General features: G+C 36.8%; 1 protein-coding gene across 1 annotated transcript in view; it reads left to right on the top strand.

Annotated features, from left to right (window-relative positions):
- The window catches only part of sec63 (SEC63 homolog, protein translocation regulator), a 154,889-nt gene that overhangs the window by 81,705 nt on the left and 46,206 nt on the right, over positions 1–26,978 (top strand). Inside the window, exons 8-12 of the mRNA XM_039747893.1 lie at positions 10,222–10,330; positions 14,570–14,664; positions 14,752–14,884; positions 18,701–18,793; positions 23,100–23,248. Coding sequence (XP_039603827.1) covers positions 10,222–10,330; positions 14,570–14,664; positions 14,752–14,884; positions 18,701–18,793; positions 23,100–23,248 — 579 coding nt within the window. The remainder of the gene's footprint in view (positions 1–10,221; positions 10,331–14,569; positions 14,665–14,751; positions 14,885–18,700; positions 18,794–23,099; positions 23,249–26,978) is intronic.

Below are 26,978 nucleotides of genomic sequence, written 5' to 3'. Positions count from 1 at the left end.
GGGAAGTTGGAGATTTAGTGATCAGTCAGTGAGGGCTTTTATTAGTATAGATGTATATTGGCGTGGCCACCTCTGCAGTCCTTGCTTTTTTTTCTCCAAGTAACCGATCGCCACACAATCAGCTCTATAATAGACGTTAAGCCATCTGTAAGCTTAGATCGCCGATTCTTCAAAACGATAAGGAACATTGAAATATCTTCATAGTACATGTTTAATTATTCTATCCTTCACGCCAGTCCCAGTGAAGAATATACTGTAGATTATTTAAATGAAGTTAGTTTTATCTGTATAATATAATAAACATATTTTGCTGCACTTCATCTTAAAAATGATATCGTCATCATATGTAAATATGCGCTATATAAAGTAGCTCAGGTTGTGTAATATTATAACTGTATCGCAAGTTTACAGTGAGGTGATTGTATTTAAATACAAACAGGTCTACAAAAAGCAGTTGATAGACTGATTGATTGTGTTTAGAGTTCTTGGGATGAAACTGTTTCTGAACTGCGAGGTCCATACAGGAAATGCTTTGAAACATTTTGCCGTGGCTGAAACAGCGTGTGCTTGATACTGTATACCGATAATTCTCTTTCCGATCAGCTGCTGCTGTCATTCCCCACTCAGATACAGTGATATATGAAAAAAGATGACCCGCTGTGGCAACTCCAAATGGGAGCAGCTGAAAGAAGAAGGTGCAATGAGAGTAACAACGCTAAAGCAGTTATGGTATTTGGAATACTATGGCTATTCCCTGGACCATTATATTGTTACAAGTTAATTACAATCGGATGCATTACACTAATTACAATATTCAGTTAGTTTCAGTGTATTTATAAAGCCGCGTCAGGAAAATCAAAGAGTAACCACACAGGTAGCACTGCTTTGATGCTGGGTGCCGCCAGTCTGCAAAACTGAGCAGAGAACTTGTGTACGACAAGGTATGAGGTACCGTGGAAAAGTGCGTGGCTTTACTCCAAGTGTAGGTTTTATACATCGCGATTTGAATGTGGAAACATTCTTACCGCAACATTTCTGTGCGTACGCACCATTTATGCATGTGGCCCCAGGTCTTTATAGCTTGTATGTTTACCACCCAGAAATTGAAATTTAGGTAGTGCCATGTCCCCTTCTGCTTTAGGTCATTGTAGAATTTCCCTTTGGATCTGTGGGTATTTTGAATTCCAAATAAATGAGGTTATAATTGGATCTAATTTCTTAAAAGAACAATTTGTTAATGCACTGATATTCTGAAATAGAAGTAGAGGCTTGTGAAGGATGTTTATCTTGACAGCATTGACTCTCCCTGCTAATTTGACATGGAGGGTAGACCATCTGTTCATATCTTAATTTTTCCATGCAGATAGCAAATTTTTTTTGAAAAAGATCTTTATATTATGTTTACCCCTAGATATTTGAACTGATCTGCTAAAATAAATGTGAAGGTGTCCAGTCTAATATTGTGTGCTAGAGAGTTCACTGGAAAGCCTCATTTTTATTCAAAATTATTTTGAGTCCAAATATCTTTTGAAATTCTGCTAGTGCATTGAGGACTGCTGGTACAGAAGTTTGTGGGTCTGATATGTACCTTACCATATCATCTGCATGTGGTAATATTTTCTGTTCAGGTACTTCTCTTGTAATCCCCTTTATCTCTGAAACATTGCAAAAGTGAATGGCTAATTGGTGATTGCAAAGAGCAATGGTGATAGGGGGCATCCTTGTCAAGTACCACATTCTAGTTTGAAATGTTGTTAATACAAACAAAGGCTTTTGGACTGGTATAGAGTAGTTTGATGCATGCATATGTATTTGGGCCAAACCCAGATTTGTGCAATGTGGTGAACAGGTAGTCCCATTCAACCATGTTAAATGCTTTTCTGCTTCCAAAGATAATAAGATCTCTGGTGTGTTAGATTTGATTGTGAGTATATTACATTAAACGTTGAAGATTAGAAGCTAAATGTCTGCCTTTAATAAATCTGGTTTGGTTTTGAGATGTTCTAGAAGGAAGCACTTTCTCAGTCTTGTTGCTCTGTTGTGAAACTATAGAGTAGTAAATGAATAAATATAACCACCTGCCCATGAAGTGTTAAAATAGTTGTTCCAGAAACAAATGAATTAGCTTTTGAACACCCAGATGTTTAAGAAACTGCATCAGTTTCGCAATTACAGTGGGTACGGAAAGTATTCAGACCCCCTTCAATTTTTCACTCTTTGTTATATTGCAGCCATTTGCTAAAATCATTTAAATTATTTTTTTCTCTCATTAATGTACACACAGCACCCCATATTGACAGACAAAAAAAGAATTTTTGAAATTGTTGCAGATTTAATAAAAAGAAAAACTGAAATATCACATGGTCCTAAGTATTCAGACCCTTTGCTCAGTATTTAGTAGACGCACCCTTTTGAGCTAATACAGTCATGGGTCGTCTTGGGAAAGATGCAACAAGTTTTTCACACCTGGATTTGGGGATCCTCTGCCATTCCTCCTTGCAGATCCTCTCCAGTTCTGTCAGGTTGGATGGTAAACGTTGGTAGACAGCCATTTTTAGGTCTCTCCAGAGATGCTCAATTGGGTTTAAGTCAGGGCTTTGGCTGGGCCATTCAAAAACAGTCACAGAGTTGTTGTGAAGCCACTCCTTCGTTATTTTAGCTGTGTGCTTAGGGCCATTGTCTTGTTGGAAGGTAAACCTTCGGCCCAGTCTGAGGCCCTTAGCACTCTGGAGAAGGTTTTTGTCCAGGATATCCCTGTACTTGACTGCATTCATCTTTCCCTCGATTGCAACCAGTCGTCCTGCCACCGCCATGCTTCACTGTGGGGACTGTATTGGACAAGTGATTAGCAGTGACTAGTTGTCTCCACACACAGTGCTTAGAATTAAGGCCAAAAAGTTCTATCTTGGTCTCATCAGACAAGAGAATCTTATTTCTCACCATCTCAGAGTCCTTCAGGTGTCTTTTAGCAAACCCCAAGATAGAACTTTTTGGCCTTAATTCTTCGGTAATATCACACGATCAAACTGGATTTATCAAGGGTCAACACTTATCTTCCAAAATTCGACGCCTGTTTAATGTAATATACTCGCCAACAAAGTCAAACACCCCAGAAATACTATTATCATTGGATGCAGAAAAAGCATTTGTCATTATTGAATGGAAATACCATTTCACTACATTAGAGAAATTTGGGTTTGGCCCGAACATTTGTGCATGGATCAAACTACTGTATACAGTGGAGGAAATAATTATTTGACCCCTCACTGATTTTGCAAGTTTGTCCAATGACAAAGAAATGAAAAGTCTCAGAACAGTATCATTTCAATGGTAGATTTATTTCAACAGTGGCAGATTGCACATCAAAAGGAAAATTGAAAAAATAACTTTAAATAAAAGATAGAAATTGATTTGCATTTCATTGAGGGAAATAAGTTTTTGAACCCCTACCAACCATTAAGAGTTCTGGCTCCCACAGAGTGGTTATACACTTCTACTCAATTAGTCACCCTCATTAAGGACACCTGTCTTAACTAGTCACCTGTATAAAAGACACCTGTCCACAGAATCAATCAATCAAGCAGACTCCACACTCTACAACATGGGAAAGACCAAAGAGCTGTCCAAGGATGTCAGAGACAAAATTGTAGACCTGCACAAGGCTGGAATGGGCTACAAAACCATTAGCAAGAAGCTGGGAGAGAAGGTGACAACTGTTGGTGCGATTGTTCGAAAATGGAAGGAGCACAAAATGACCATCAATCGACCTCGCTCTGGGGCTCCATGCAAGATCTCACCTCGTGGGGTGTCAATGGTTCTGAGAAAGGTGAAAAAGAATCCTAGAACTACACGGGAGGAGTTAGTTAATGACCTCAAATTAGCAGGGACCACAGTCACCAAGAAAACCATTGGAAACACATTACACCGCAATGGATTAAAATCCTGCAGGGCTCGCAAGGTCCCCTGCTCAAGAAGGCACATGTGCAGGCCCGTCTGAAGTTTGCCAATGAACACCTGAATGATTCAGAGAGTGACTGGGAGAAGGTGCTGTGGTCTGATGAGACCAAAATAGAGCTCTTTGGCATTAACTCAACTCGCTGTGTTTGGAGGAAGAAAAATGCTGCCTATGACCCCCAAAACACCGTCCCCACCGTCAAGCATGGGGGTGGAAACATTTTGCTTTGGGGGTGTTTTTCTGCTAAGGGCACAGGACAACTTAATCGCATTAACGGAAAATGGACGGAGCCATGTATCGTGAAATCCTGAGCAACAATCTCCTTCCCTCTGCCAGGACACTGAAAATGGGTCGTGGATGGGTGTTCCAGCACGACAATGACCCAAAACATACAGCAAAGGCAACAAAGGAGTGGCTCAAGAAGAAGCACATTAAGGTCATGGAGTGGCCTAGTCAGTCTCCGGACCTTAATCCAATAGAAAACCTATGGAGGGAGCTCAAGCTCAGAGTAGCACAGAGACAGCCTCGAAACCTTAGGGATTTAGAGATGATCTGCAAAGAGGAGTGGACCAACATTCCTCCTAAAATGTGCAAAAACTTGGTCATCAATTACAAGAAACGTTTGACCTCTGTGCTTGCAAACAAGGGTTTTTCCACTAAGTATTAAGTCTTTTTTTGTTAGAGGGTTCAAAAACTTATTTTCCTCAATGAAATGCAAATCAATTTCTATCTTTTATTTAAAGTTATTTTTTCGATTTTCCTTTTGATGTGCAATCTGCCACTGTTGAAATAAACCTACCATTGAAATGATACTGTTCTGAGACTTTTCATTTCTTTGTCATTGGACAAACTTACAAAATCAGTGAGGGGTCAAATAATTATTTCCTCCACTGTACCAATCCAGAAGCCTCAGTTTGTATTAACATTTGTTCAGACTACTTTAAACTAGAACGTTGTACCAGACAAGGATGCCCCTTGTCACCACTGCTATTTGCAGTCGCCATTGAACCACTGGTGGTTCACTGTCAAAATGCTGATCAGATAAAGGGGATTATCAGTGAAGGACTTGAACCGAAAATTTCTCTATATGCAGATGATATGGTACTGTATATATCAGACACACACAATTCTTTGCCTGCAGTCTAAACAGCACTTACAGAATTTCAAAAGATTTCTGGTCTCAGAATTAATCTGAATAAAAGTGTACTCTTTCCAGTGAACTCTCAAGCATATAATATTAGATTAGACACCCTACCTTTAATCATTGCAGAGCAGTTTAAATACCTAGGGGTAAACATCACAAGTAAACATAAAGCTCTTTATCAACAAAATTTTGCCATCTGCATGGAAAAAAATAAAGCAAGACTTGCATAGATGGTCAACCCTTCATCTCACTCTAGCTGGAAGAATTAACGTTGTTAAGTTGCATATTCTTCCTACGCTTCTTTTTTTATTTCTAAACCTAAACATCTCAATATACATCAGTAAATCATTTTTTAAGCAATTAGATTCAACAATAACCTCATTTATGTGGAAATCAAAACATACACGTATCCAAAGAGTGACCCTACAAAGACCTAAGGCAGAAGGTGTCATGGCTCTACCCAACTTCCAGTTTTATTACTGAGCAGCAAACATACAAGCTATAAAAACCTGGACACAAATAGATGAACATACACAGGCCTGGTCCGCAATAGAAAAAAAATCCTGCAGTACTTATTTTATATTCCCTGCTTTGTGTCCCAATAAATGCAAGCTATCGGCAATATACTGATAAACCAATTGTGCTTCACTCACTCAGAATATGGAACCAATGTAGAAAGAATTTTAAGATGGAGAAGCTTTTATCTATGGCATCACTGCAAGAGAAACACCTCTTTCAACCTTCGCAAACATATGCAGTTTTTAATATTTACCAAAAATGTGGGATTAACTTGCTTAGAGATCTTTATATAGACAACATCTTTGCATCCTATGAACAATTACATTCCAAATGTAACTTTCCAGCTACACATTTCTTTCACTATCTTCAAATTAGGAACTTTGTTAAACAGAACCTGCCCAATTTTCCTCATCTTGCACCCTCGTCCATGCTGGAAAAAATATTGCTCAATTTCAAGGACTTAGACACCATCTCTGCAATATATAAAATTACTAGCAAAATACCCGCGCTTCGCAGCGGAGAAGTAGTGTGTTAAAGAAGTTATGAAAAAGAAAAGGAAACATTTTGAAAATAACGTAACATGATTGTCAATGTAATTGTTTTGTCACTGTTGTGAGTGATGAGTGTTGTTGTCATATATATATATATATATATATATTTACACACACACACATAAACATATATATATATACATATCTATACATATACACATACATATCTACATATATACACACACACATAAATCCATACATACATACATACACACAAATACATATATATATACATACACACACACATATATAAACATATATACATACATATCTACATATATACACACACAGCTATTTCGTATCAGTGCAATACGCTGCATTTGTTAAAACGGATGACTCCCGCTCTTACGTGCAAGTCTGCGTGGATATTATGAACTATCGTATTTGTTCAAGTTCTATTTAAATTTTAAATAGAAGGAATTTTTATTTAGTCGACAGAAATATCTTTGGTAGGAATGGTAAAAACAGACAGGAATATTATTCGTGAATAAATCAACTCAAACCTTAAACAACTTATAATATTTTGCTCTCCATAAAAATATATCCTGTCTAAATTATACAAGTTAGAAATAAAGTAAACGTTAAAAGAACAAACATTCAAATTTCTTTACTCTTATGTAATTTTATATAAAAAATAAACTTAGATTTTAAATATCCCAAAAGAATTTGCTCTCCATAAAAATATATCCTGTCAAAATTATACAAATTCAAATATGAACATGCTGCATAACAAAACCTGGAAATATAAATAAAATGTGTTCCTTTCAGCAATAACAAATCAAATCATTCAGTTGTCTTTGCTCATATGTCATTTTAGAGCTGGACGCCTGGCATCTTTTTTTGGCCACAAGTTCGTTTCTGTTTGCTGTGAGGTTCTGTGTTGTGGAGATTCTCAGGATGGATTGCAGGTGCTCATCAGTGAGGCGACTCCTGTGTGCTGTTTTGTTAGTCTTTATCACTGAGAAGAGCTTCTCACACAGATATGTGCTACCAAACATGCACAAGGTTCGAGCCGCATGTAGACGGACTTTTTTTGTTCTTCAAAGTCACCAAAGCGCCGTGCAAACTCAGTGCGCAGTGCGCTCAGTTTATCAGCAAAGTGCGTATTTGGGAACACCGTAGTGACGACTTGGTTTAACATTACTTGGCAACAGGGAAAGTGGGGCAAGGTGCACTGGTGCATTTGTGTCTCCCATAAAAGCAGCTTCACTTGAAATCACTTTGTGATTGTGCACGGGTTAAAGCGTCCGCTGAAGTGTCAGATTCTTATTTAATTATGCTGCTTTCTGTATCTTCTGCATTGCATTCAGGTTACCCTGATGTTTTATCTCATAGTGCCGTCTTAGATTAAATTCTGTAATTACAGCCACATTAGCTCCACAAATGAGACACACGGGTTCAGTAAACATATACTCAGCCTCCCATCGGTTTTTAAAGGCTCTATTTTCAGAATCAACTTTTCTCTTCAGCATCATGTGAGCTAGCCGCAATAACTTGTTCGGCAAGGCAGCTGAAGCGCTGCATTATGGGATCTGTAGTTTATTGTGTTACCAGCGCTTCATATACCTGGGCTTTAATAACAATAATACAGTATATAAAATGATCTCGGGCGGATATAATTACGCCGGGCGGATGTGGCCTGCCCTTGAGTTTGACACATATGGACTAAATAGAACTTGAAAAGATATATTTTTCAAATGTGATCGCAATTCAGATAGAGTTGACGCCGCACTACAGCCTACAGCCTGCATCATCCTCCCTCGCTCTTACTTTTTTTACCGTTCATCTAATGAATACACTGAGTATGGCTTTACCAAAACAATCATTGATGGTGAATAAAGTATCCATTATTCGAGTATGTAGATATATATATATATATATATATATATATATATATATATATATATATATATATATATATATATATATCGCAGCGAGAAGTAGTGTGTTAAAAAGCTAGAAAAGAAAAGGGAACATTTTAAAAATAACGTAACATGACTGTCAATATACAGTATTTGTTTTGTGAGTGTTACTGAGTGTTGCTGTCATCAAGGATTTGATTATCATTATTTCTTTCAATCAGGTTCGTATTTGTAGGATGTGTTGTGTTCAAGTTACATTCCGTGTTTGTCAATCGTTGTAAAGATGACAGGTTTCATTCATCGATTCGTTTCTTACTGCATCAATAAACAGCTCGTCTTCTTCTTTATCTGAGACCTGACACACTGCATGCACGGGTTTTTTTACACTGTCTTCCTTTATCGGGACATTGACTTTTTCCACCGTGTGCTTTGTTTCCGCAGTAGCTGGATTTATGAATATGCTTATCAGACGCTTCATATTTTTTGCTGCCTTTTCAATTGTGTAATTCGGTTTTGTTCAGCTCTTTGGAACTGTTGCTTTTATCTGTGCACTGCGTCAGTTCACGTGAGCGCTCGGTGTACATGCATCGAAGGTTCCCAGCTGTGCTGGTGCCATCTCGTGCTATGTCCATGGCTGTATTTAATGTTACCTTAGTCCTGGCACTTAAAACTTTCTCTCGCAGTTTCGCTGAGTTTGTGTCAAACACACCCTGACCATCTCATCTTCCTCTCCATAAACACAGTCCTTCACCCGTGAATATTTAGTGGCAGTTTGCTATTGGATTGCCGCTGACGGACGGCCTTATATGGGCAGGCACTAAATTACAAACGCCAGCAGCAGCCTGTCTATGAACTTAATTTAAAGTGTAGGTTTACATCGTGCTTTGTTTCCGAAGTAGCAGAACTCATGAATATGGTTTTATATGTCACTCGCTCGCTTCTTATTGTTTCGCTGCCTTCTCAATTATATAATGCATGTTTTCTTCAGCGCTTTTTCGAGGTCTTCCTGGTTTTCTATGTACTGCGTGATTACGTGGGATGCGTGATGATGTCACACGAAACTCCGCCCCCACGGCGTTCAAGCTCATCTCCATTACAGTAAATGGAGAAAAACCGCTTCCAGTTATGACCATTACGCGTAGAATTTCGATATAAAACCTGCCCAACTTTTGTAAGGAAGCTGTAAGGAATGAACCTGCCAAATTTCAGCCTTCCACCCACACGGGAAGTTGGAGAATTAGTGATGAGTGAGTGAGTGAGTGAGTGAGGGCTTTGCCTTTTATTAGTATAGATTTTACAGTCACTTTTAAAGATCCAAGAGGACACTGGGAAAAAGGTCTCTTAATCAATATATCAGAAAAGGAGTGGAAAATAGCAATGCAGAGAATTCACTCGAACTCCATACTGTATATGCAAAGCATACAATTATTCAACTCAGAATTATATATCGAGGACATTTGGCTCACCTAAAACTCTCCAAAATGTTTCCAGGGCAGGATCCAACCTGCGAACGCTGCAATTAAGTCCCAGCCTCACTGTGTCACATATTTTGGGCCTGCACCAAATTAACATAATTTTGGACCAAAATTTTGAATTACCTTTCAGACAGCCTTGGTATCACAATACCTCCTAACCCATTAACAGCTGTGTTTGGTGTTCTTCCAGATGGGTTTAAAGTGGAGAAGGACAACTGTGATTGCATTCACTTTTTTTTTTTTGCTAAACTGGAAGAATCCTAATTCTCCTCTTTTAAGTCAATGGGAAACCGATGTGTTATACTATTTGAAATTGGGGAAAAAAGCAAATATTCAGTTAGAGGATCTGTACAGAATTTTTTCAAAACATGGCAGGATCTCATTGATAATATTTTAGAATAAGCTCTTAAAGCCCTGAGGAAGCACATATTTCCGCATTTCTTGTTCTTCTCCATTAATCTCTCTTGGCCTATCAAACTCGTCAATTTAGGTATGTTTACAAGCCTTAAGTTTTGCCCCGTTGGCCATGCTCTCTCTGTCAGGGGTGGGGGTCGACTTGTTCTCAATCCTATTTTTTGTAAAAATTGATCGTTTTGTATGGAATGATTATAATTAAATTATTAAAAATATATATATGCTTTGGTTTGCTTTTATTTTTATTTGAATGATCACTTTGTCCTATTAAGGAGACTGATTTAAAATGTATTTTTTGCAGGGTACTTGGTGGTATCGATCTATACGTTACAGTGGAGACCAAATTCTTATTAACACAACACAACTATTCATGCATTTCATGTATAAAACTCCAAATATGAACATGAAACGTAAGTTTCTTTTTGAATTTTTTTTTTTTTTTTGGGAATATTAAGTCGAAGAAATCTTATTTCTAAAATGCTAAATGTTTATTTTTGATGATAAAAATGCAGTAATAAATAATATCTGGCAGTTGTCCATTATTGAGTATTTTCTTTACATGCAAGTAAAAGATCATACTTTCTGTGATCACATCACGTATCTAAATCTGGGTAAATGAGTACTTAGACATATTCTGTTTGTACTTTTCCTGTATAGGAGATCAAAATCACAACTTCACCAACTTTGAAGCTTGAATGATAGTGTTAATGGATGACATAAATACATGTACAGCTGGTGCTATAGATGCAGTAAACAATACCTTGTGTTGAGAGCGTCAGATATTGTTTATCAGTCAAGGCAGACAAAGTATAGATAGGTAGACAGACAGACATCCTGACTTTATTCGTCCCCAGTGGGAAATCATAACTTTACAAAAAAAATAAGTACAAAAATAAAATTTATTCTGTCTGTATTACAAACAAAGAGCAACCCCCATAAATGTACATTAAGAACATCTGGCTTGAACAAGAGAGCTGCTGCTGTCCGTCACAGGACTTTAGGTGGTAGTAAGATGTGGTCAAATCTGCTCAGTTGTACTCCAGGTTTACATTTAATGGTATAGATGTTCAAATGGGGCAGCTTGTTGTGTATACAAATTCATCCTACTAATTCAAGTTTGTTTGTTCCAGTGTTCCTCTGGTTAAGTCAGCGGAATTCTAGGTCTTAATAATTCATTTCTTCTTTCTTTTCCCACTTCTATGTCGGGTTGATTTGTTTGATTAACATTGTCCATAAAACTCTGCACCTCCTCCCAAGTCAGACCCTTTACTTCCAGTCTTCTTTTACTTTATGATTGAACTTCTGCTTTGGCCTCCTTTGTTTTGTCTTCCCCTGTACTTCCATTCTCATCACTCTTTTGCCTACATATTCATTGTTTCTCCTCAAAACATGTCCATACCACTTCATCCTACTTTTCTGTACTTTCTTAGATATCTCTCCCACTTTTGTTGTTCCTCTAATTGTCTTATTTCTTATTTTGTCCTTTTTAGTAACTCCACACATTTATCTCAATATTTTAATTTCTGCCACATCTAACCTCTCCTGCGCTCTCTTTATAACAGTCTGCTTCTATGCAGCACTAAAAAATATTCGGTCCTCGACCCCTCTTCCCCCTCTTCTTTTTAAACAAGTATAAACATTTTTTCACCACTAGCCTTCTTTATTCAGTTATGTTCATTTACCATAATATGTACTGTATGTTTGTGCTAAGGGTCACCACCTTGAAGTTTATTTGCCTGCTAAAGATAAATTCAATGAGCCCTCTCTCTAATGGTGTGTTTTGGAACATATTTTCTTGACTCCATTTGCACCAGCATGCTCCTATGCTATTGTGTCAATCTAATATTGTTTCTACGTGTTTACTCAATGCTGTGTAACTGACTACTTGCTTTATGCTATTTTTTTGTACTATGCAGACTTCTGTAATGTAATCTTGAGAATCATAATGAAATGATGAGTTTTATTTTTTGAAGTGTCATTTTTCTGAAGAGGTAAAAAATTCACTTAACATTAGAAGCACTGAGTAAGAGGTATTTTCAATTTCTATTGCCACTGGATGGCACTCATTAGCTGTATTTACCTACTTAATAGCCTAAAATTATGTGTGTGTCTCAAAAAGGGTGAAACAGTCATCAATACAGTTACATTGTATGATATAATATATTTATATTTTGTGTACTTAAGCAAGCTATTAGTCAGTTTGAAATGCTAAATCAATCAAAGCAAGAAAACTAAATTACACTAATTAATATAAGCTTAAAGTGCTGAAAAGCTGATACAAGGCACTGAATTAATATTCTGATGTGTGGGTCACAGACTTGCACAAGAGAGGAGAGTCCAGGATTCAGCTTTATTGTTGTGAAGACGGAAACATTCTCAAAGCATTTATTCTAATGGAAGCTGTCACTCAGACAAACACACAGCATGCAAGCAGTGATGATAACATCGTCCTGTATTTGCTCCCTTCTCAGAAGAAAAGAACACATAGCCTTCCTGCACAAGAGAGGAGATGCAAAGTGAGTGCAAGGCCAGGTCAGCTGCCATTTTTAAATGTTCCCCACATCAATCATCGGGCAACAGACACATTACATAGGGAGCTTGCCAACTTGCAGTTGGACCGGTAATGGATAACCAGTCCCTACCTACATTAACAGAGTTTCAGCGCACCGCACAATTGGGAGGTTGTCTCTGTCTGAAGTACAGTCATGGCCAAAATTATCAGCACCCCTGGAATTTTCTCAGAAAATGCACTATTTCTCCCAGAAAATTGTTGCAATTACAAATGTTTTGGTATATACACATGTTTATTTCCTTTATGGAGATTGGAACAACACAAAAAAACAGAGAAAAAAAGCCAAATCTGACATCTTGTCACGCAGAACTCCAAAAATGGGCCGGACAAAATTATTGGCACCTTTTCAAAATTGTGGGTAAATTGTTTTATTTCAAGCATATGATGCTCGTTTGAACTCACCTAAGAAACAGGTGCTGGCAATATAGCAATCATACCTGAAGCCAGTTAAAATGGAGAAAAGTTGACTCAACCTTTCTGTTGCGTGTCTGAGTGTGCCACACTAAGCATGGAGAACAGAAAGAAGAGCAGAGAATTGTCTGAGGACTTAAGAACAAAAATTGTTGAAAAATGTAAACGATATCAAGGCTACAAGTCCATCTCCAGAGATCTTCATGTTCCTTTGTCCACTGTGCGCAACATAATCAAGAGGTTCACAGCACATAGCATTGTAGCTAATCTCCCTGGACGTGGACGGAATAGAAAAATTGATAAGACTGCCATGAAGTGACTGTGTGCAAAGCATCATAAAATCTGAGCACTACCAAAAGATATTGGGGTGCAATGTAGGGCCCAGTGTCAGAAAGCTGGGTCTGCATCAGAGGTCGTGGGTGTTCCAGCAGAACAATGACCCCAAACATACCTCTAAAAGCACACAGAAATGGTTGAAGACATAGAGCTGGAGAGTTCTGAAGAGGCCAGCAATGAGTCCAGATCTAAGTTAGATTGAACACTTATGGAGAGATTTCAAAATTGCTGTTGGAAGAAGGTGCCCCTCAAATCTGATAGACCATGAGCAGTTTGCAAAAGAAGAGTGGTCGGAAATTCCAGTTGAGAGGTGTAACAAGCTTGGTGATGGTTATAGGAAGCGCTTGATTTCAGTTATTTTTTCCAAAGGGCATGCAGCCAAATATTAAGTCGAGGGTGCTAATAATTTTGTCCAGCCCGGTTTTTGAGTTTTGTGTGAAATTATGTCAAATTTGGCTTTTTTTTCTCTCTTTTTTTTGTTATTCCAATGCACATAAAGGAAATAAACATATATACCAAAACATTTGTAATTGCAACAATTTTCTGAGAGAAATAGTGCATTTTCTTGGAAAATTCCAGGGGTGCAGATAATTTCGGCCATGACTGTATCTCTTGATATATATTCTAACAAAAAAGCCCATAAATTTATTTTAAAATTTTAAACATTTTTTTTCTGTGTCCCTAAACAAAAACAGTATAATCAATGTGTTGAAGCTGATTATTTGTGCAATATTGTTATGATTAATTTTAATATAGCATACATTCACTTACATCTGAGGAACAACATCAAGTTTTGTATTAGAAGTAGACTTGATGCTACTGGGAAACTTGATCTTGAATTAAATTAAGCAAGTTGCTCAAAAGATGGACAAATGGAAGTTCACACAAGGTTTTTTTTTTTTATATATATATATATATATATATATCTTTATCATGGACTTAAACGCTCAGGGCATTCATGCTGTGAGGGCCTCTGCACATGTATGTATGTAGAATGTTCCCATGAATTAATTTAGTACCACCTTAATTGTCCCATGTGTATTACAACTAAACATTACAAACCCAGCAAAGTTTTACAAACAGTATTAGATTTGCGTGGCCTGACCGAAATTTTAGTTGTTAACCATGAAATCTTCCCGTTGAAGATGCAGGGAAGGGAAACATATACAGCCCATAAAGTGCTAAAATGAGTGATGAGCCTTAAAATGGGTTAAAATGTGTTATTAGCAAAACAAAGAGTAAACAACAGAAAAAGGGAAAAAAAAGTAAAATGGTTAAGTTGTGAGAATGCTTATCCTTCACCATTTTCTTCTTTTTCTTCTGTTTGCAGGTCTGGAGATGGTATTGACTGCTGCTTTTGAATTTGATCCACGTAGCAATAAAGAAGCAATTATAAGACCAACAGACAACACTGAAGTGCCACAGGTAGTACATTTGTTTAATGGCACAGTTATTACAAAAGTTTGTCTGTTTAAAGAATGGATTTTTAATTATTGATTCTTTGATATTCAGCTTATTCGAGAGCTTGGAAACATTAATGTAAAGAAAAAGGAACCTCCATTTTGTTATCCATATAGCCTGAAAGCCAGAGTCCTCCTACTTTCTCATCTTAACAGAATGGAAGTATCAGAAAACGTAGAAGAAGGTAATGTCTTTAGATTTCTTTTAATTAGTATGTTTGTTTTCTTGGTTGCCAAAAAACTGTGGTATATTCTATGCATTTCTTACTTGAAAATGCTGTTCTTTTATTATTGAATTAGTTGATGGCTTTTCCTGTAGTGCTTTTATACTTCATTTAGTCCTCTATGAAGTGTATAAAATGGTAGCGATTTTGGCTGTAACGTACAGAAATGGTTATGTGTGCATTAATGAAACTTCTAAATGTATTGCACATAAAGTGAAGGAGGTAGTGCACTTACAGATATGGATTTTTTTTTAAATCCTTGCAGCTCATTGAAAAAGTGATGTATACCTACTGAAAAGATATTAAAAGCAATTGTCCCATGTATACCTGCATGCATTTGATATGTGACAGAGTAAAGAAGAGCAAGTATGAAAACGATGAAAGTATTGCTTATTGTGCAAAGATACTCTACAGTTGCGTGGGCAGATACACACGTGGACAAAATTGTTGGTACCCTTCAGTCAATGAAAGAAAAACTCACAATGGTCACAGAAATAACTTTAATCTGACAAAAGTAATAATAAATAAAAATTCTATGAAATTTAACTAATAAAAGTCAGACATTGATTTTCAACCATGCTCCAACAGAATTATTTAAAAAAATAAACTCATGAAACAGGCCTGGACAAAAATGATGGTACCCCTAACTTAATATTTTGTTGCACAACCTTTTGAGGCAATCACTGCAATCAAACGATTCCTGTAACTGTCAATGAGACTTCTGCACTTCTCAGCAGGTATTTTGGCCCACTCCTCATGAGCAAACTGCTCCAGTTGTCTCAGGTTTGAAGGGTGCCTTTTCCAGACGGCATGTTTCAGCTCTTTCCAAAGATGCTCAATAGGATTGAGGTCAGGGCTCATAGAAGGCCACTTTAGAATAGTCCAATGTTTTCCTCTTAGCCATTCTTGGGTGTTTTTAGCGGTGTGTTTTGGGTCATTGTCCTGTTGCAAGACCCATGACCTGCGACTGAGACTAAGCTTTCTGACACTGGCCAGCACATTTCTCTCTAGAATCCCTTGATAGTCTTGAGATTTCATTGTACCCTGCACAGATTCAAGACACCCTGTGCCAGATGCAGCAAAGCAGCCCCAGAACATAACAGAGCCTCCTCCATGTTTCACAGAAGGGACAGTGTTCTTTTCTTGATATGCTTCATTTTTCCGTCTGTGAACATAGAGCTGATGTGCCTTTGCAAAAAGTTCAATTTTGTCTCATCTGTCCATAGGACATTCTCCCAGAATCTTTGTGGCTTGTCCACATGTAGTTTGGCAAATTCCAGTCTGGCTTTTTTATGATTTGTTTTCAACAATGGTGTCCTTCTTGGTCGTCTCCCATGAAGTCCACTTTGGCTCAAACAACGACGGATGGTGCGATCTGACACTGATGTTCCTTGAGCTTGAAGTTCACCTTGGATCTCTTTAGAAGTTTTTCTGGGCTCTTTTGTTACCATTCGTATTATCCGTCTCTTTGATTTGTCATCAATTTTCCTCCTGCGCCCGTCCAGGAGGTTGGCTACAGTCCCATGGATCTTAAATTTCTGAATAATATGTGCAACTGTAGTCACAGGAACATCAAGCTGCTTCGAGATGGTCTTATAGCCTTTATCTTTGACATGCTTGTCTATAATTTTCTTTCTAATCTCCTGAGACAACTCTTTCCTTCGCTTCCTCTGGTCCATGTTGAGTGTGGTACACACCATGTCACCAAACAACACAGTGACTACCTGGAGCCCTATATATAGGTCCACTGACTGATTACAAGATTGTAGACACCTGTGATGCTAATTAGTGGACACACCTTGGATTAACATGTCCCTTTGGTCACATTATTTTCAGTCTTTTCTAGGGGTACCATCATTTTTGTCCAGGCCTGTTTCATGAGTTTATTTTTTTAAATAATTCTGTTGAAGCATGGTTGAAAATCAATGTCTGACTTTTATTAGTTAAATTTCATAGAATTTTTATTTATTATTACTTTTGTCAGATTAAAGTTATTTCTGTGACCATTTTGAGTTTTTCTTTCGTTGACTGAAGGGTACCAACAATTTTGTCCACGTGTGGCAAACTTGGTAGTACCCCCCTAGAAAAGATCATAAATAATTGGATTAGAGTGTTTTTTTCCCCAAACTAGCTGTTGTCTTTTAAATGGAAAAAAAGTACTCACTCTGCTGTTTGGTATCATTGTGTGTCACACATTGAGAATGGACCAGAGAAAGTAAAGGAGAAAGTTGTCTGAGGAGATCAGAAAGAATTATAGAAAGCATGTTTAAGGCAAAGATTATAAGACCATCTCCAAGCAGCGTAATGTTTTTGTAACAACAGTTGCAAATATTAAGTATTTTAAAGAGCACTGGACTGTAGCCAACCTCCCAGGATGTGGCCGCAAGAGGAAAGTCAACCCCAGAATGGACAGGAGGATAGTGGGAATGTGGGGCAAAAAGCCAAAGACAACTTCCAAAGAGATACAAGCTGAACTCCAAGGTCAAATTCCATCAACAACAATGTATATATATCACATTTTCATACAAGGAATGTAGCTTTAAATGCTTTACAAAATGTTTGATCACACTATCTTTCACTTTGAATGGCAGTGGGCCTAACTGAAGAAGACCCAGTGCTCAAAGAAAACTTAGCCAGACTGGAATTTGCTGAAATGTATATTGACAGACTATAGTGCTTCTGGGAGAATGTCTTTTGGACAGATTAGACAAAACCAGAGCTTTCTGGTAAGTCACATCAGCTCTGTGTTAACAGATGAAAAACAAATAAGCTTTCAAAGAAAAGAATACCTTACCTACTTTGAAACTTGGTGGAAGCTTATTTATGTTTTGGGGCTGCTTTGCTGCATCTGATATTGGGTGCCTTTTAGTCTGTGCTGGGAACAATGAAATCTCAAGATGTGTGTACTTCGAAGTGTCAGGAAGTTCTGTCTCAGTTGCAGGTCATGGGTTCTCCAACGAGATAATGACTCATAACACCAGGACTAAAAGCATCCAAGAATGACACAGCAAAACATTGGACTATTCTTAATGGCATTCTATTAGCCTTGATTTGAATCCCATCGAACATCAATGGAAAGAACTGAAATATGCAGTCTGGAGAAGGCACCCTTCAAACCTGAAGCAGCTGGAGCAGTTTTCAGAAAGAGTGGTCCATACTACCTGTTTACAGGTGCAGAGGTCTCACTGAGAGCTACAGAAATCTCTTGGTTGCAGTGATTTGCCTCTAAAGGCCGTGCAACAAGATATTAAGTTGAGTCCTATTTTCATTTTTGTTATTATTTTAAATATTATGTTGAATCAAAACTCTAAAGCAAAGTCTGTTTTTTGTTAAAGACACAATAAGCAATGATGGATGCAAATTACCTTTGTCAGTTTCAAGTCCTGCCTTTTTTTTATTTTTTTTTTTTATATGACAGTAAATTTTATTAGTTGACTTGCAAAGCAGTGAAGAGTGAAAGAACTTAAGCATGTTAGTTATTAGGTACAGGAATGTAAAATATGTACTGTATTTGTGATTCTCTACAATTTTATTTACCTTTTTATGAGTAATTACAAAGTACAGTATTTAACAAACATGCTTATTTTGTAAGAGTGCAAGCTTATGGAAGCATATTCCATAACATAGATGATGAAGTATTTTAGCATGCAGTCCACCCCTCAGACTATATGTAGGTTCCAACTCAACCTATATTCAAAAGTTTTATACTCTAAACCATTTTCTTCAGTAGGAGTATCTGTTTTATGATTTTTTTTTTTGAAATATTTCTTTTTTTAGATCAGAGATTTGTTGTCAGAAAGAGCCCTGCCCTACTACAAGAGATGGTTAATGTTGGTTGTCAGTTAACAATGATGGCAAACAGCCGTGGAGGTATGAATATATCTGATAATAATGGTAAATGTGAATATAGAGGGAGCTCCTTTGTTTTCAACTTTACTTGTGAGTTCCCTCAAATACATCTCTCTTTCTGTTCTAGCAGTTTGTATGTTTTACCAAATAGTTTTTCTGTTTACTGTCATGGTCTCCTCCACCACAAACACATTGGAAAATAATGGTTCCTGAAAAGCCTTTTCACAAGCATTAGTACATATAATTTAATTTCGATTTAATTTTTTGTATACTATTGTGACCGTGGTCACCGGCAATTCACCATCTCTGTCAGTGGTCCAAGGACTCCTTCATAGCCACTCTGCTGTGTCTAGTAAACAGTAATCCAAGGGCAGGATTAGGTTACCCCGTAACATGATTGTTCCACGACATTTAAGTCAATTAACACCAGCCTTTTACCTGCTTTTCTTCACAATCTTCTGGTCTCCCACAGCAGTGATTCTGAGTTGCTGGTGTTCTTCTAATTTGAAGATGTGAGCTAAAGCAGGATGATTTGCCCCTATGTCATGGCTCCTATCTCATGTGCTTTAGTACTGAAGTAACAGCTTCTCTTTGGAACTAAATCTTGAGACTGGACCTGCCTTCTCTGTACAGTAATAAAATACCTGTATTTTCCTTGGATACCTGGACCCAAGCTTGACAATACCTGTATTTAAAAAGAAAAAGCTGCTTAAACTGCAAAAAATGTTTTATTTTAAAATGAGACATTATTATTATTATTTTTTTTCCATTCAGACTCCTGTGTGGTGGTTGCAGCAATGCAGTCTTATCAGTCCATACTACCAGGTCCCAACACCTGGGGCCTCATGCATAACGGCATGCATAGAATTCACACTAAAACATGGCATACGGACAAAAGCGGAAATGCACGTACACACAAAAAAATTCAGATGCATAAATCTGTGCGTATGCCAACTTGCCTGTTTTTCCACTAAATAAATCCCAGTCAGCATGAAAAGTAACGCACGGGCACACGCATGCTGTCCCACCCCGACTCCTCCCAGAATTACTCATCTTTGAATATGCAAATCAATATAAATAGCCCTTAAGTTCAGCGTTCTGTGAAAAGACAATGGCAAAAGCACGGGGGGAAATAGAAGAATTTTTCAGTGAATACCAAGTGGAGGCAAAGAAAAACGTACTATTTGTTGGTTTAAACAGTGGTATATACAACCAAAGGAAGTTGATCGAGTGGCATAGAGTGTCCGAGAAACTCGAAAGCTCAAGTTAAAGTCGCACAGTGCCCGAAACAAAAGAGAAGTTGTCCGATATCAGAGTCACCATAGCCCACCGTCCGAGTCATATGGAAGCTTATTAAGGTACAGAGAAAAAAAAACCATTGGAACACAGTGGGGGGAAAAAAGCTTGAAATGTGAATTTTAATCTTGAAATTTCCACTTTAATCACATACTTTATTTTGTCATTAAAGTAGAACATTAATAACTTCATCTTAAAATAGTTTAATTTTCCAGTTTCTCAAATCCCATTGTAACTAAAGTGGCATATTAAATGTTTTGTTTTGTTTGTGTTCTTCTATGTGCTCTATGTGTGTGAATCACTACGTGCTTCTTAAACGGACTTTCTCTTTCTCCGACAGGACTCAGAATACATTACATTCATGGTATCACAACTCACGGAACAATTTAAATACTAAGATGTATATTTGATATCATTTTCATGATGATGGAAATTAAAGCATGTATTAAACATGGGAACACTGTGTGTTCTTTAAAACTTTTATGGAACATTGAAATATCTTGGTAGTACATGTTTAATTATTCCATCCATCTATCCATCCAGGTTCGCGCCAGCCCCAGCAAGCATATAGTGCGAGGCAGAAACAATCCCTGAATGGGCTTGTCGCTACCGCTGTCCACCGTGCCTCACATGTTTATTAACAATATAGATTATTTAAATGATGTTAAAATTGTATCTGTATAATGTAATAAATATACTTTGCTACATTTCATCTTAAAAATGATATCAAGAGCTCCAAGAAGATAGTGCTTGGAAATCTAAATCGACTTAGAAGCCATTTGTCATCATATGTAAATAAGCGCTTTATAAAGCGTCTTAGGTTGTGCAATATTATAACTGTATTGCAAGTTTCCAATGAGGTAATTGTACTTATAAGTACAAACAGTTCTACCAGGAGCACTTGATGGACTGATTGAGTGCATTTGTAGTTCTTGGAATGAAACTGTTTCTGAACTGCGAAGTCTCTAGAGGAAAGGCTGTGAAGCGCATGGCTGAGGCAGCATGTGCTTGATCCCAATAATTCTCTTTCCGATCAGCTGCTGTAGAGCTGTGATTCCACACTCGGATAAATACTCCGAGTGGTCCAGTGAGAGTAACAATGCTAAAGAAGCTATGGTATTTGGAATAGTTTGACCATTCCGTGGACCATTATATTGTTACATGATAATTACAATTAGATGCCTTAAACTAATAAACAATATGCGATTAATTTCAGTGTATTAAATAAAGCTGCGTCAGGGATGTGGATCTAAAAAAGAAAGGCAAACCACACTGGAACAATAGCACTGCTTTGACGCTGGGTGCCGCCAGTTTGCAAAACCGAGCAGCAAACTTGCGTACGGTGGGGATTGAGCTACCGCAAAAATGTGTGTGGCTTTACACGAATGCTCAGTGTAGCACTAAGAATTTGTCTATGTCTGCATAATTTTCTCCTACACACTCGCCAAGCCTCACTAAAACTTCCTGAGACTTGACATTTTGCAATAGACTGTCACTTTCTTTTGTCTAACAAGAATGGGACAGCCTGTTGCAGGTTTCCTGAAGTTTTACGAAAGTGTAGGTGCAGCATTAAGTATTTTTTGCATGACATTATTATCTTTGGTGGCCATTTTTGGTTGTTAAAGCATTCATTATCCTAAAATTTATATTTTGTTACAAATGTATGAAAATCTGTCCAGGCCAACAAAAAGTATTCATTATTCTGATAATTCATTATTTCAGTATTTGTTATAATGGATTTGACCTGTATAGATAATAACAGGACTATTTATACAGCAATATTTTTCTAGTAAGCCTTATTTTCAAACAAGAGCAAATAAAAAGAGAAACAAGCAAGTGAAAGTTCTTTGATAATACATTATTCAAAATAGACAACATACAACAAAAGTGCATCAGTGTAGAATAAAGATAAACAATAAAGGTATTACTAAAGTAAATGCCAGACAAAAATCAAACATCAGAACAAGCAAAAACGTACGCTGAAGAACTGAACACAAACTCACAAATTATATATAGTATCACTCAAATGAAGTATGTAGATATATAATGAAAAAAGTAAATTCTGTAATTGTAAACTATAATAGCAATATTGAAAAATAACTCCTAGAAAAATGAAAATAGGAAAAAGATAATCAAGAACTGTTCAGAGAAAGCACAAGGACATGTTCAAAGGTTCATGAAGTCACTGGTTCGTTTTTGTACATTTGTACATTAGGGAGTCTTCCTAATTATTTGCTGTGTTGTAACTTATTGCAATTGGTTAATTTTCCTACCCGCACTCAACTTGTATTTCAGATTTAGTTTGTTAGTTTGAGCATCTTTGACAGATGCGGTCTGTTTACCCCATGTTTTTATTACAGCTGGGCTGGACTGTTGTAATGTCTTATTGTATGGTGTTCCAAAGCCTGTTCTAAATAAACTGCAGTTATGTTCAGAACTCTGCTTCTAGGACTCTGTCAACATATAATGCCAGCTTTGAGGGAAATATATTGGCCACATGTTGAGTCATTAATTGCTTTTAAGTACTACATACTTAAAATGACCTGATTGTTTAAGTGCCATCTTATGTCCATTGTCTTCTACATCTGTATGTTTCTTCACAAGAAGTCCAATCATCTGAAGTCAGTCTAGTACTTACAGGGTGTCTTCTGTGCCTTCAATCCAACCTTGTATAATGTTATTTAACTGAATCTTTACAAGGTCAAATCACTGCTAGTTTTTAAAGACAAACCTAAAGCATATCAATTTACAAAAAGACTTTGTATGATATGTTTTATTATCTTTTGCTACTATCTTTTTATATATTAACTCTTTTGTATTTTTTGTACCACTTTGGCTGTGAATTATTACTAATCTATTTCTCATTACATATCTTCATGTTCAAGAACATTTACCATAAAAACTTTTCATTTCTCAGTATTAAGAGCCCTTTAGAATAATTGGCTCTGAGTTTTAAAAGTTAAAAACGTAAATTTGCTTAAGTAGTTCAAGTTAATAGATAAAGATTAAAAGCATTGTGCATTTGTTTTAGGTATTCAGCATGCACCACGTTTAGCTTCCATTGAAAACTGTATGAAGCTGTCCCAGATGATTGTTCAGGGTCTTCAAGAATCTAAATCCCATTTGTTGCAGTTGCCACATTTTGAAGAAGAACATTTGAGATACTGTGTTTCCAAAAAGGTAAGACACGGATGCCCTGTTCTTTGTGTGAATCAAATGAAGTGTGTCACCAAGCATGGAGTAATCTTTTGATCAGTCTGATCTATTACATACTGTATGCCATCCACACTGTAAAATTATTAAAATACACTTCACTATTTGTAAGTTTATTCCTATTTCAATCCTTACAGCAGTGGTAAAAGAATTAGCAATTACTAAACAGGTAAACAGTAGCGGATGAATGGAGGAATTTCAACAGACAAATTAATTTTGTCCCACAAGGCTGTATTTCACTTGAACTGTATCAAGATTATCATACTTTATATGATGCTGGTAGGGTAACATTCCTAAACCATAATCCCATTAGTATAAATGTTTGACTGAAAACCAGAATTAATGTAATAGATATATAATTAAATATAACGTCTATACTGTTTAATTTTGTATGGTTCCTTGTTAAGAGATCAGCATTGATAATTAACAAGAACTTACCTTGGGGACAGGCACTGTGGTGATTTAACTTTTTAAATATTTGGTAACATACACCCAGTATGTTAAATAAAGGATTTCATAGTCTACTGTATCATCACAAATCTTTCCAAAGCAAATATGAGTTCAGCAAAGGGATACAAAGTAAGAGAAGTTTAATTAGTGCATATTAGTGCTGGGCAGTATAACCAAAATTCTATATCACGATATTTTTCTATATTATACCAGTTTCACAGTATTCAACTGTATTTTTTCCCATGCATGAGTGGATGTTAACCACATTTTCCACTGCAATTACTGGAGTAGACTGGCTAAGAATAACCTATTCCACTGTCATGAGAATTGTACATTGTACAAAAAAATATTCTAATGTGCACACAAGTATTAATACAGGTTTGCATGGTTCCATAAAGTGATAGTTTTCAAGGAATCACATTGCATGACAGATGTAGTTAAAATATAGAACCTTTTTATTGAACAAATTTTGCACACAGCTTAAACAAAAATTTTGACAACATATTTTCAATCATCCAAAGAGGCATTTAGGCTTAGTAAAATATCCAGAGGTGCTTGTCAAAAGTTGTATTGCACTAAACATGTCTTAGAAAAGTAATAAATAGTAAATATTTTTTGTAAACCAACTACACTTTCTGTTAATGTTAATCTCTGTCCACTGACACGTTAAAGTGACTTTTTAAACAATTTTACCATCATTAAACTACATAATATTTAAACTAATAAATAATAATAAAATAAATAATAGTGCAAAACCAGTAATAATACTATTACTTTAAGACTTAAACCCCCAGGTGCATTACACAGTATTCACCAAATAAAAATAAAATAAAACAAGTACAACTTGGTGATGACATCTTTACCAACTGAACGATCATTAAGGCAAATTGCATTAATATGGACCTTGCTTCAAGCTAAGCTATATACATACATAATAAAATTGCAACTTGCATTTATAATGCTATTTGTGGTATAGCCCTACGGAATCATATTAGGGCCACAGTGAAGAAAAAAAAAATATGGAAACAGGGAAGAAAAAAAAAGTAGATGTCGAGAATAAAGTTGACATGTTGACTTTATTCTCAACATTTCCACTTTAATCTTGACGCTTATGTCGAGATTAAAGTCAACATTTCCACTTTATTCTCATAGTTAAATTAAACTTCATCCTAAAATCAATGTTTAGTTTACTAGATTTTCTCTAACCCCGTCATAAGTTAATGTAGCACATTAAATGCTTTGTGTTAAGTGTTCCCCGACCCAGTTGTTAATCACTACGCTTCTTAAACTGACTTCCTCCACTCTAAAAGGAGGTACCAGCAGTGATCACCGCACAGAATACATTTTCTTCATGATATTCCTGCTCTCTGAAAATTTAGAATGCTAAGATATATACTTGATATCATTTTCAGGATGAAATGCATTAAAGCAGGTATTAAACATGCACAGTAGTGTGGCGATAGTGCTGCTCCCTTGCAGTAAGGGTTCCCCTGGTGTACGTTCAATGTAGAGAACTTTATGGCAGGTGTGACTAGGCTCCAAGAAACTGGATGTGTAATTGGGTATCACACAGGTTTAACTTAAATATTGTGTAAATGTTGGGTTCGTATTTCTAGTGGACGGAGACACAAACACAGAATTCAATAGATGTTCTTCTGAGTGGGCTTTTTTTATTGCATGCGTGCTGTCTCTGTCTGACGTACCAAACCCTCAGCTCCCATTCTTCCTTTTTCTTTCTTCACCTAACTAATCACCACACAATAAACGTCTTTGTGAAATTAAAATTAGTTATAATCTTAGACCACGGAGTGTTCAGAACTTAAAAAAAAAATCTTCATTATACATGTTTAATTATGCCATCCATTCATGGTTGCGACCATCCCAGCAAGCATTGTGTGCGAGGCAGGAGCAAATCCTGAATGCCAGCACATCACAGGGTAAATACAAGCAATACATACACTAGCAGGGTCAATATAGCATAACAAAATTCCACATCCTACATGACTTTGAAGGGAAACTGAAGCACACTGAGTAAATCCACCAAAAAAACATGCAAATTCAAGGCAGGGTACACCCAAGACCCCGTTGCTGCAAGGCAGCAGTGCTAACCTCCACGCCACTGTGCCCCCACATGATTAATGCATGCTTTTAATGAATTTCATCATGAAAATTATATGAAGTATTTATCTAAGCATTCTAAATGTTCAGGGAGCAGGAATATCATGAAGTGAATGTATTCTGTGCGGTGATCACTGCCGGTGCCTCCTCAGTAGAAGAGGAAGTCAGTTTAAGAAGCACATACTGATGAAGTTTAGTTTACAATGTTCTACTTTAATGACAAATTACAAGAATAAAGTCAACATGTCAACTTTATTCTCGTCATAAGCATCGAGAATAAAGTCAACATGTCACACTATTACACAGTAACCCGGGTACATTACACTTTATTGAAAAAAATACAAAACAAGCACAACTTGGCTTGCAGTATTATCTAGTAGTATAGAAACATTTTTTACAGATTTGAACATAATGGTCCACATCTGACCTTTTAAAACCAAAGTACCTCCAGGCAATGGACAGAATGTTCTCTGTCCATTTTCACCACACAATACCTCCACTACCGCATATACTCCATTGCATGCCTATTTAGTGGTGTAGCAGTGAAAAGAGCCCCAGCACAACACCTCCGCTAACGCATGTTCTCCCCCCTTAAACAGTTTCCCGCTGCACCACGTTCCGAACATTGTTTAGGCAATTTAAACCAGTGTTGCGGTATAAGAGAAATCCATATCAAATCCATAACAAAAATAAAAAACTGTTTTCGGTATGAACCGGTATACTGCCCAGTACTACTATAGACTTTTGTTTTTATGTGTAAATGCATATACACTTGTGCTTGAAAGTTTGTGAACCCTTTAGAATTTTCTATATTTCTGCATAAATGTGACCTAAAACATCATCAGGTTTTCACTCAAGTCCTAAAAGTAGATAAAGAGAAACCAGTTATACAAATGAGACAAAAATATTATACTGGGTCATTTATTTATTGAGGAAAATGATCGAATATTACATATTTGTGAGTTACAAAAGTATGTGAACCTTTAGGATTAGCAGTTTGAAGGTGAAATTTGAGTCAGGTGTTTTTAATCAATGGGATGACAATCAAGTGTGAGTGGGCACCCTGTGTTATTTAAAGAACAGGGATCTATCAAAGTCTACTCTTCACAACACATGTTTGTGGAAGTGT

Source organism: Polypterus senegalus, chromosome 3 (assembly GCF_016835505.1).
Source record: "Polypterus senegalus isolate Bchr_013 chromosome 3, ASM1683550v1, whole genome shotgun sequence".
Taxonomy (NCBI): Eukaryota; Metazoa; Chordata; class Cladistia; order Polypteriformes; family Polypteridae; genus Polypterus; species Polypterus senegalus.
This window is presented reverse-complemented; position numbering and strand designations above follow the sequence as displayed.